Genomic DNA, 12,132 nt, shown 5'->3' with positions numbered 1-12,132 from the left:
TCCCCAAATATTTAATTTGAAAAATAAGAAAATGAATAAATAAAAATGAAACATAAAATTTAAAAATGAAGAAAACGAAAAAAAAACAGAAAAACCGGTTCTGGAAAAGAAAGAAGGTTTCCGAAACCAAAAAAAACCTGTTGGAAAACCGAAAACAGTGGAATACGTTAATGGGCCGTCCCAGATGTTTACTGGTTATCGCCAGGTCTGTGCGAAGCCTCCACCGGTGGACCCAGAATGCGTCAAATAAGATATTCCTTGGAAGCCGCTTATAAAAAAAACAAAAAAGGCTCGGAAGCTCAGTGACTCCGTCCTCGCGTCTCGCCGGCGGCCGGCGCCCCTGCCTGTCCATGCCGCCGGAGAAATCGCCGCAGCCCACAGGTACGTAGCCCCCTCCGCTCGCTTTGAATGGGTTTTTGGGCGGATCTTTCCTGCGCTGGTCTCCAGTAGCTAGGTTTCTTTCGACATGGATGATGTAGCATGAGATCGAAAAATTCCACACGCTCAGCACAAAATCCGGACTCTCATGATTAATTCTAGCCTTGCAGATTGCTATCTTCGATTGCACCCAAACGCTTATGTGGTAATTTAGGCAGGTCTCTGGGCTCCTCGAGAAAAATTCAGGTTGTGCAGTCGACTTAGTCTGACCATCATGTGATGCTTACTCTGGCTGTGTGTGTGCATCTCGTGATGCAGAGGTGGGGTACTCCCCTTCTCGGAAAAAATGTGATGCTTACTGATCGGTTCGATAATTTTGCGGAGAGCTGCTGTAAGGACCTAGCTTGTCTAGTTGTAGTTCACTCAGTTGAACATTTACATTTGTGTCGAAGTTGGCCACCTGTAAGTTCGTCACAGAATTTTGCGGATTATCTACTGACAATCATGACAAGGACATATGCATCTTCTTGCCTTACCATTTCATGGCAAATACATAGATTTATACTTTATGACACGTTGTATCTGTCGATGGTTTCCTATTCTGGATCTGATGTGTACTTGTAACATGGTGAACTTATGGCTTACAGTTGCTTGTGGACAACGAGTTCTAATTCCGAACAAACTTGGGGAGAAGCTTGTTGGTTTATTACATGAAGCATGTTCCAAGGAACTTGTGATCCTTTGTCATGGATTCAGAGCTACAAAGGCAAGCCTGTACCATCCATATGTCCATTTATCCAAGAACCTTCACTATTTTTGTTCTCAATCTTTGTATGGACATCATATTCTCTAATGGCTTCCAGGATGACAGTATCTTGGTTGACCTTGCCGCTGCACTGGCAAGCGAAGGAGTTAATGCTTTTCGGTTTGATTTTGCTGGGAATGGGTAAGCTGCTTGTAACGACATTGGGGTGGTCATGGCATAGCATCATAGCACTCATCATCCAGACTTTCACTTTTGGTGCTGAGTTAAAATGTTCTTATTTAGGAATTAAAAATCGGCATTTTCGCTTTGGTTTTTTATTGACAACACAATCTTCATTGAGTACTTCCTTGCTGACTGCCACATTCGATTTACCTACTGTTGTTGAATTTGTTGCTCGTTATCTCTCTCACAGGGAAAGTGAGGGTGTATTCCAATATGGGAACTACCGAAAAGAGGCAGATGACTTGCGCTCTGTAGTATCTTACTTCTCAGAACAGAAGTATGACATAATTGCCCTCGTCGGACATAGCAAAGGCAGGTAATCTTCGGTCATTTTTGCATTGAAGGGATTCCCCTGATTTCATTAATGAAACAATAGAAATTGATTACAAAGTTTATTGGAAGTGAAAAGAACATCGTTATGTAGCTCATCAGATAGCCCATTCCCAACTTTCCTTCTACAGATGGGAAAGAATAGTTCCTTCATATCCATCAGAGCCCTGCCACAGAGTTTGATTGTCCTGTTTATTTCTTGGTCCGCGACAGGGTTTGATTACCCAGATATGCTTTTCTGCAGTAAGCCCTGCCACACGCCATCCTCATGTTCCAGCTTCCAAAGCCACTTAACCAGCAGGCTAGTGTACATTAATTCCAATTTGAGAAACCCAGACATCCCATATCCTTTGGTAAACAAATGGTTTTCCAGTTTATCAAATGGCGTTTCCTGGACCCAAGATCTTCCTGCCGTAACAACCTCTTCATAAAGTAGCTCAGCTCCTTTTCCACCCCCTTAGGCAAATTATAGAAGGACATTATAAATTGGAATGGTCATGTGTGTACATATTGCACACTAGCGATAGTTCCATTAGAATGCATAGTCCACATCAATAGTTGGTAGGAACTCATAAGTAGTCTACCGCTTTCCATGTTTGCTGCCTTTTGGAAGGAGTTCTAAATGTATTCATGTATAACTGAATGCAATCACTTAGTATTTACATATGACATGCATTATATCCTGATCTCCTTGCTTTATCGTGTAAATGTACCTGTCTCATATGCATTTCATCTATGTTACTTTATACAGAATACTTCTAATTTCACTGCTTCTGTTTCTTGCTTTTAGGAGGAAATGCTGTGCTTTTGTCTGCTTCCATGTACCATAATGTTGCCAGCATTGTGAATATTTCTGGCCGCTTTGCTTTAGAGCAAGGTATCGATGGGCGCCTGGGGAAGAATTTCATGAAGAGGATAAAGAAAGATGGATACATAGACGTCAGAAATAAAAAAGGTGTAAGTTTGCTACATTTGACATGCCACTTATTTTGTTAAGTACTGTACAAATTAAGCCTCAGATGGTATTTTTTTTTATAAAATAGTACAAACCTGAAGCCTACCATATGTTTATGGATCAAAACAAAATTTTGCTAAGTTTTCTAAGTAAAATAGTTGTGTGCTGATTCTGATAGTGTGTCTGCATCACAGGCTTTATCTAATGAAACCAGTAACAAGATCAGGTTATGACATGTGATTTGCCATTGTGGGATGGCTTACAGTACATGAGAATCCTTTATTTCTCTTTTTGTACCCATACTTATTTATGCACTGAATTGTAAAGCTTAGTGTGTCACTTGTAAGCGTAATCATCCTTATGTCAACCATTGGTGAGATAATTATTTTGTTTTTTTGCTTATATCCATAGATTGAACCTGTAAAAATGTTGTAACTGAAAGATTTATTTTGAAATGACAGCACCACCGTTATGCTTACTTACGTTATTGCAATATTTTTGTTGCTATTTCCCTTATGCAGGCAAGTTTGAGTACCGGGTGACAGAAGAGAGTCTAGGAGATCGACTGAGCACCGACACCTTGCTTTCGAGCCGTTCCATAAGCAAAGACTGCAGGTTCTAAGCTACTCTCTTGCACTTGAACCAGCTCACATTAATAGTCCATGAGGAAAATGTGTATCAATCTGCAGGGTTCTCACGATTCATGGCTCCAAAGATGAAACGGTCCCAGCGAGAGACGCCCTGATGTTCGCTGCAAACATCCCTAACCATGAGTTGCACATCATCGCAGGAGCCAACCATCGCTACACAGGCCATGAGCAAGAGCTGACTTCACTTGTACTGGATTTCATCAAGTCCCGTCATCGAATCCCATCGCCGTTGCGTCCAAAGTTGTGATTGTTTTACCCTTGTCGAGCTTGATTGATGTACCCTTTACTTGTTACAATACCTGATGACCAAGGACGTGCGCATAGTTATTCTGCTGTGTTACTAATTTTCAGTAAACCAAAAAATCATCTTACACCTTCTGAAAACAGAAGTTTGAATTAGTTATCATTTGTAAAAAGTGGGAAATATGTGAATTGGCCAGTATCACAAAATTAGTAGTCGCTGAGGTGAAAGTGTCACTGAAGCCATCTTCGTACAAGCATGCGGTAACAGTCCGTCTACTATATTTTTCAGGGTTGCTGCATTTGGGAATTGATTGAGAACATTATTGGGCAGCTCCGGGATCGACACAGCAGTGAGCCGACATGGCTGCAATGATCTCGCAAAGCCTTGGGAATAGCCTCTCACTTTTTCTTCTTGCGCCTTCAACCATTCCGCAGGATGCAATGATCTCCTGAACGGTCTTGAAGTGCCACGTACTTTTTTCTAAACTCGTGATATTTTTTAGATGTAGCAAACATTTCTTTACACATTTGTTTAGGTTTTTAACTTTGTTCCCATTTTTAAAGTTTAGAAAAAGTGTTTGCACTTAAAAAATTCTGGATTCAAAATAAATATATTTCAGAAAGTGTTTTCTTTTTCGAAATTGATTATTTTTTTAAACAATAGTTTTTTTAAAAGTATTCAGAATTTTTAAAAAATTCTCACAGTCTATAAGATGTTCGGGCATTATGAAATAGTTTACATTTTCAATATTTGTTTCCCCAAAAAATAAATTCGAAGTTCGTTGCTTCAATGTTTTCCAAAACACATATAATTTACGAAATTGCAAAAACATTATTTAAAAAATGTGACACAATTTTGGAAAATCCATATCATTTTTCGTAGCATGTGAAAAACTATTGGAATTCTGAAGTTTTTTGACAAATGTGATTTTTTAGATATCACATACAGTTTTAAAAAATGTGAATAAAATTTCAAAATTCTACACTTTTTTAAAAAACAAAAATGGAATTGAGTTTCTGCCAAAAAAAAGAACATTTTTAACTTCCGTACAGTTTTAGAAATGCGTCAACATTTTTAAAATCGCATCTGACCCTTTGGCTACCGCGAGTCAGCTAAAAGAGATTTTTGAGAGGGAGGAAATCATGTATAAGCAGCGGTCTAGAGTTGCCTGGTTTAAAAAGGGTGATCAAAATACTCAGTATTTTCAAAACAGAGCCTCTCATAGGAAGCGAAAGAATACAGTCAAAGCTTTGGGCGGGGAGAATGGTGTAAGATGCACAATAGATGAGGGTATGTGGGAAATTGCAGCAGGTTTCTATGAACAACTCTTCAAATCTGAGGGGACAGAACATGCGGACCGTATTCTAGATCTTTTTCATGAATTAGTCTCACCAGCAATGAATGAGAAGCTCACGGCCCCAGTTACTGATCTTGAAATTGAGACTGCTCTATTTCAGATGGGGCCGACGAAAGCGTCGGGTCCGGACGGGCTACCGGCGATGTTCTATCAGCGGCGTTGGCCGTTGGTAAGGGAGGATGCCTGTAAGGCGGTTCATGATTTTCTTGCAGGCTCTGCAACACCACACAAATTCAATGACATCATAATGGTGATGATCCCGAAAGTTAACTCACTGGAGTTTTTGACGCAGTTTCGCCCTATAAGCCTCTGTAATGTCCTATATAAAATAGCGGCAGAAGTTTTAGCTATTAGACTGAAGCTGATCCTCTTGGTACTCATCTCTGAGGAGCAAAGCGCATTTGTACCGAGACGTTTTATCACTGATAACGTGCTCGTGGCGTATGAGTGTGTGCATGCAATTAGGAAATGGAAACACAATAAGCCGCTTTGTGCAGTGAAACTTGATATGATGAAGGCCTATGACAGGGTCAAGTGAGCACACAAGCATGGATTAGAATGATAATGAGATGTGTTCGGAGTGCTCGCTTCTGTGTCAAGCTAAATGGGGGTTTCTCACGCAGTTTCTTGCCGTCGAGAGGGCTTCGGCAAGGTGATCCATTCTCCCCATATCTGTTCTTGTTTTGTGTTGAAGGTTGTCCAGCGTTGCTTCAACATGCTCAAAGAGATAATCGTATAAATGGAGTTAGTTTTGGGAGCACTGGCCCACATATTACTCATCTTTTATTTGCTGACGACAGTGTGGTCTTCCTTGAAGGATCACATGGTAACCTCCAAGCACTAAAGGACATATTGCAAGCATACCAAGTGGCATCTGGTCAGAAGGTGAATCTAGAAAATCCATCAATCTTTTTTGGAAAAGGATGTAGGGAGGAGGATAAGGGTACCCTGAAACAAACCATTGACATCGAATCTGAAGCGCTGAGCGATATTTGGGTCTTCCAACTGTTGTAGGAAGATCGAAGGATTGTTCTTTCCAGTATGCCAGAGAAAGTTCGAAGGGTAAAGTGTCGGGATGGAAGGGGCAAGGTTTGTCCAAGAAGGCAATGGAAGTACTTAAGGGTTACAATCAACACCAACCTTCACAATGAGTTGTTTTCAACTCACAAAGAAGATGTACAGGAACTTGACATTAATCTCTTCAAAATTTTGCTGGGGTGCAGCTCAAGGTGAAAGGAAGGTGCATTGGATAGCCTGGGATAGAATGTGCTGGCCAAAGAAAGATGGAGGGATGGGGTTTAGAAATTTCGAAGCTTTCAATCAGACTCTGCTGGCAAAGCAAGTGTGGCAACTCATCCAATATCCCTCATCTTTGTGTGCCCGTGTGCTCAAGGCTAGGTATTTCAAGGACTGCACGATCATGAACGCTACGTGTCCCAATGGTGTGTCATACACGTTCAGGAGCATTATACATGGGAGGGAACTTCTAAGAGAGGGAGTGGTTTGGCGTGTCGGTGACAGGTCGGACATTAACATACATCACGAAAATTGGATTCCGAGGACAGGGAGTTTAAAACCTCTTGGGCAGGTTTTTATGCAGGGAATCACGCATGTCCTACTTATGCATGTCCTACTTAGTCCCGATGGTACTGTTTGGATCATGACAAAGTGGATGCTATGTTTTCAGCTGATGATGCACATGATATAAAGCAGATCACTATTGGAGGCCCGGGTAGCAGCGACTATATTTAGCATGGAATTTCACTAAGTCGGGGCAGTTCAGCGTACGTTCAACATACCACCTATGTGTGACGCTAAAAAGGACCAAATCCGGACGGCCCGAGTCCTCGTCATCGGTGCATAAACACCAAAGTTGGCTTGCGCTATGGAATACCAATGCTTCCGGGAAGGCAAAGATCCACATGTGGCGCTTGATAAAAAATGGTTTGGCCGTCTGTGCGAGTTACACAGGAGGAAAATCAAACCAGGGATTTTTTGCACGGTTTGCAGCAGAGAAGAAACTTTCTTGCACCGTTCTGGGCGTGTCCGCATTCAGCCATGTTCTGGAAGGTGTTAAGCTCGGAGAAAGGGGTTTCGGCGGCGATCCCGCCGGTGTCCGAAGGGCCCCATGGAGAGCTTGCCTCATGGCTGTTGTGATGGTTTGCTAATGTCGGTGACCAGGAGCGTGGGAGTAAATGGTTCAGGCTGCGTACGGGCTTTGGCTCGCAAGGAATGAAGCGAGGGATGGGAAAAATGTTGTGGACCCTAGAGCGGTTGCAGAAAATGTACACAACATATCATAGAATGAAATGGCATTCATACGAAGCAACCAAGGTGCCCTCTCCAGCACCGGCTGAGAGATGGAGCCCACCAGAGCAAGAGTGGCTCAAGGCAAATTCAGATGGAGCTTTGTCAAAGCTGTGGGATCATGGAGGCGAAGGAGTGGTTGTTCGAGACCATGTCGGAGCGTATACAGGGGGTGCCTCCTATGTGTTCCGGGATGTTTCTAATCCCAAGGTGGCTGAGATACTTGCTTGTCGAAAGGCGTTGCAGTTGGCGATCCAAACTGGAGCTACCAGGATGCACGTTGAAGTCGACAGCAAGGGAGTGGCAGCCATGTTGAATGACGAGGCAAAGAATTTAAGGGCGGCAGAGGACTCTCCAAGGTTTCAAAGCTTCCTCAGTTAGAAAATCGGGGAACCATGGAGCTCATTTGTTAGCTGGAGAAGGAGTCGGTAAGGATCTCTGTAGTTTTTGGCCTAGCAAACCGCCCGCTTGCATTTTACATGTAAGCTCTGATGAAATCTTAGTTATGGGATGATTAATAAAGCTTGATGATGATTCTAAAAAAACATAGTCATAGTCTTTATAAACTTGATCAAAGTCTATATGCACTACATTGTTAAACGGATCAAAGACAGTATAAACATAATACAGGTACCATGACCCATAAGAATTTGAAAGGACATGCGTGCACACATACATGTCTTGAAACAGAAAAAGACGAATGGGACGATCAACGTTGCTTCTCCTGGCATTCCTTGGGGCTTTAGTCAAGTGACCGGAGACCATGGGGCACAGAAGACGCGTGCGTACAGTCAAATAGTCAGTCAATAGTTGTTGACTGTGGCTACTTATTTCCTGTTTTGTAAGTTTCTGGCTTCCGTTTTGGGCAAGCTGTGATCGCTACTCACGGCCACAAGCCACCAACAATGCGGTGCCGTGCGGTGCGGCGTGTCAGCTTCGCATCTCCCACCTTGACCACCGAATTATTAAGGAAGAAGTTTAAAATAAACCTTTAATTTGTAGGTAAAAAGCTAAATCAAACCTTAAACTTTCAATCTCTAAATTAACACACCAAACTCTTTCATCCGGAGCTATTTTAAACCTTGAAAGGATTTAGTTGGGATTCGTTGAACTGAGCCAGTCCATTAGTGCAGACGCTCGCGTCTGGTTTTCATGAATTTTTCTCTAGTTTTTCATTCGTTATACTTTATTTTTTTCGACTTTTTCTTTCTTCGTTACACTTTTGGTTTCTTTTGTTTCTTTCTTGATTTTCTTTATTTTTTTTTACTTTTGTTTTGTTTCTTTACTAGTAACCAGGTTTTTTTTACACATGTCTAATTATTCTTAATACCATAGTAAATTTTTAGCACAAATATATTTTTAATACACTGTATTTCCATTTTTATAGATACTTGTTTTCCAAAAAAATTGTATACACGCTAATATTTTTCAAATAGACGTTTTACATTTCATAACGACAATATTTTTTATAAAACTACATGATTTGTTTTACATTGTTAGACATTTTAAAACTATCTAAACTTTTTCAAACACATGTCACGTATATGTTTTTAAGGGTATGACACATTTTTACATCATGCAATATTTTTTTACATTGTATACACTTCTTTCTGAAAATGTCACAAACACATATATTTAAACTCCTGAACAGTCTTGAAATGCCACGTACTTTTTTCTAAACTCGTGATATTTTTTAGATGTAGCAAACATTTCTTTACGCATTTGTTTAGGTTTTTAACTTTGTTCCCATTTTTAAAGTTTAGAAAAAGTGTTTGCACTTAAAAAATTCTGGATTCAAAATAAATATATTTCAGAAAGTGTTTTCTTTTTCGAAATTGATTATTTTTAAAAACAATAGTTTTTTTAAAAGTATTCATAATTTTTAAAAAATTCTCACAGTCTATAAGATGTTCGGGCATTATGAAATAGTTTACATTTTCAATATTTGTTTCCCCAAAAAATAAATTCGAAGTTCGTTGCTTCAATGTTTTCCAAACACATATAATTTACGAAATTGCAAAAACATTATTTAAAAAATGTGACACAATTTTGGAAAATTCATATCATTTTTCGTAGCATGTGAAAAACTATAGGAATTCTGAAGTTTTGAAACGTCTCCAACTACATGAGCTAGGAGCTCACCATCTACTCTGGCATGCAGCTCCTCCTGCATCTAGATGATAGGCAATATGTTTGCTAGGAATCAATGGAATAACCTTTAACCGGTCATACTTCAATGTAAAAATATGATTCTTTTATGAAATTTAAATTTTAAATTTGAAGGCCTTCATAAAGGCCGAGCTCCAAAAGCAATTTTCATAGTCGTAGTCTTCATAAACTTGGTCAAAGTATATATGCGTTACATTATTGAACGGACCACACAGTATAGACATAGTACAGATGCTATGGCCCGCAAGAATTTAAAAGGACATGCGTGCACGCATACATTTTTTTAAAGAGAAAAGGTCGAATGGGGCAATCAACGTTGCTTCTCCTGGCGTTGCTCGGGGCTTTAGTCAAGTGACCGGAGACCACGGGGCAGAGAAGACGCGTGCACACAGTCAAGTACTCCCTCCGTTCCTAAATATAAGTCTTTGTAAAGATTTCACTAGTGAACTACATACGGATGTATATAGACATACTTTATAGTATAGATTCAATCATTTTGTTCCGTATGTAGACCCTTAGTGAAATCGCTTAGAAGACTTATATTTAAGAACGGAGGGAGTAGTCAATAGCAGTGGACTGTGTGGCTACTTATTTCGTGTGTTTGTAAGTTTCTGGTTTCCGTTTTGGGCAAGCACTCACGGCCACAAGCCACCAGCAATGGTGCTGTGCGGCAGTCAGGGGCGCAACAGGGGTCAAATTAAACACTCGGTTGACTGTAGTCAAAATGAAGCGACCCGTCGGAGAACAAGTACCTGCGTCTACGTAGGTACACTGCCTATATATACACCAAGTTGGTCCGTCAAGCCTGCAAAAAACAAACCTAAGATCCACTAACGAACAACACCTAACCTAATTAACCTAGAGACATGCATGGTGGCCGGACGGAGGAGCAGAGCAAGCTCAGCTCAGACGATGTAGCAGCATGAGCATGACGACGCAGCGCCCGATGATGTAGCTAGAGCCTGCCCGTAGGTGTGCTCCTGCATCTTCGCCAGCAGCCGCACCCTTCCTCTTCCCTTTTGCTTCTCCTTGCTTCCTCACGTCCTTCATCCGAGCTGAGCTCGAGGACAGGTCAGGTGCGCCTCTCTTGCTCCTCCCTACTGGATCTGCTTCTTCTTAATTTGGTTGCTAGCCGCGCTCTCATGGAGGATCGATCTGTGTGCTGTGCTGTGCCGTCTCACGCACAGGCGTTCACCCGAGCTGAGCTAGCTGGATAATGGCTGCTCTCAGCCTAGCCAGCTGCCTGTGGCCAAGGAAGAAGGCGCCGCCTCCGCCGGCCGATCCGCGCAGCCGCACCCCGTCCCCGGCACGAACCTTGGCCTTCAACGAACTCGCTGCGGTGACCAGCAACTTCAGAGACGACCTCCGCATCGTCCGTGAGGCCAGTCTCTACAAGGCCTACCTCAAGAGCGTCAATCAGGTGATGAACCGATGATCCTGCCTACCTACACCTAGCTAATCCATTCTTCACTTATCTTCATATATGTACCATGCATGATGTCTGTCATGATCGAAATATGAATTATTACAGAGAAATTGATGTGTGAGTGCAGTGGAACATCAGACAACATTCTTTTGTTTTGTAGGTTGTTGCCATAAAGCTGCAGCGTGATCGATCATCATCAGAGCAACTCAACAAGGAGTTTCTTGCTCGTGTCCTGACGCTGAGCTCGCTGCGCCACCCGAATGTCGTCAACCTCGTCGGCTTCTGCGCCGATGGCCATCACAGGGTATTGGTTCACGAATACATGACATTGGGCTCTCTCCAAAATCACCTCCATGGTATTCATTGGTACCAAACCCTCTAAGTTTTGCTCATACTCATGATTGGATCGCTTGAGTTTGTGTTAATTAACTAACCACCGGCAGGATCGATCTTGTGCTCACCTCGCCAGACACTAGTGGGGACAGGGCCTATAGCCCCGGCCCGTAAGGGGCTTTAGTCCCGGTTCACCAACCGGGACTAAAGGGGCGGGACTAAATGCCTAACCTTTTCGTCCCAGCCCTCTTACAAACCGGGACTAAAGGTGCTTCACGTGGGCGCCTCGTAGCGCCCCAGGGGTAGGCCCTTTAGTCCCGGTTCGTTACACGGACCGGGACAAAACAGTTTCAGATTTTGCTTATTTTTGCGTTTTTTTTTTTAATGAAACTATTTTAGGGTTTTAGGGTTTAGGTGTTCGGGAGATTAACGTGATGCCTCGTTTGGTGTTCGGGAATTAGTTTTCATATAATTTAAATAGAAATAATTATGCATATATATATATATATATATAAGATTAACTTATCTTACAAGCGATCATATATATACAATTATATGGAGATCTGAATTATCGGGACTAGATCCCGTCTATTCGATTACATGGACGAACATCAGTAATGGCCCTTAGCTACACTAAATCGTCCTTTGTCTTCTATAGCTTCCGTCCTCACAAATCCCGCAAGCTCCTCTGCAACAGCAATCGCGCGTTGCTGTGGTAGGACCTTCGTCCTCATGGCCGTGTGCTATATAAGAAGAGGAGATGAATATGAATATCAATCATGATAACAAAGAATGACGGATAAAAATATAGGTGTGAATGTTCATTGCTTACGTCGAATCTGTGATCCTTGAACTCAGAGGTAAACGTGTGAATGGTCTCGCAAACATAGTATCCGCATAGATGCGTTCCTGGTCGCACTTTACGAGAATAGAATATATATAATCAAAATAATAATCTAGCATCATAAATGTATTGAAAATTAATAGAAGTATAT

General features: G+C 41.7%; 1 protein-coding gene across 1 annotated transcript; it reads left to right on the top strand.

Annotated features, from left to right (window-relative positions):
* The first annotated feature begins 271 nt into the window (after positions 1-271).
* Positions 272-3,717, top strand: LOC123448279. The gene is made up of 7 exons (XM_045125134.1): positions 272-381; positions 1,026-1,144; positions 1,242-1,324; positions 1,557-1,678; positions 2,487-2,651; positions 3,173-3,266; positions 3,341-3,717. The coding sequence occupies exons 1-7, from the start codon at positions 351-353 to the stop codon at positions 3,546-3,548; spliced, it is 822 nt and encodes a 273-aa protein (XP_044981069.1). The 5' UTR covers positions 272-350; the 3' UTR covers positions 3,549-3,717.
* Positions 3,718-12,132: the final 8,415 nt, after the last annotated feature.

The sequence above is a fragment of the Hordeum vulgare genome, chromosome 1H (assembly GCF_904849725.1).
Source record: "Hordeum vulgare subsp. vulgare chromosome 1H, MorexV3_pseudomolecules_assembly, whole genome shotgun sequence".
NCBI lineage: Eukaryota > Viridiplantae > Streptophyta > Magnoliopsida > Poales > Poaceae > Hordeum > Hordeum vulgare.
This window is presented reverse-complemented; position numbering and strand designations above follow the sequence as displayed.

Bases quoted from the DNA above. Each gene is read 5' to 3' on its own strand.
- LOC123448279 (XM_045125134.1), top strand. From the start codon at position 351: ATGCCGCCGGAGAAATCGCCGCAGCCCACAG. The intron at 1,145-1,241 runs GCAAGCCTGTAC...AATGGCTTCCAG, and splicing joins ATGGATTCAGAGCTACAAAG to GATGACAGTATCTTGGTTGA. The intron at 1,325-1,556 runs GTAAGCTGCTTG...TCTCTCTCACAG, and splicing joins TTTGATTTTGCTGGGAATGG to GGAAAGTGAGGGTGTATTCC.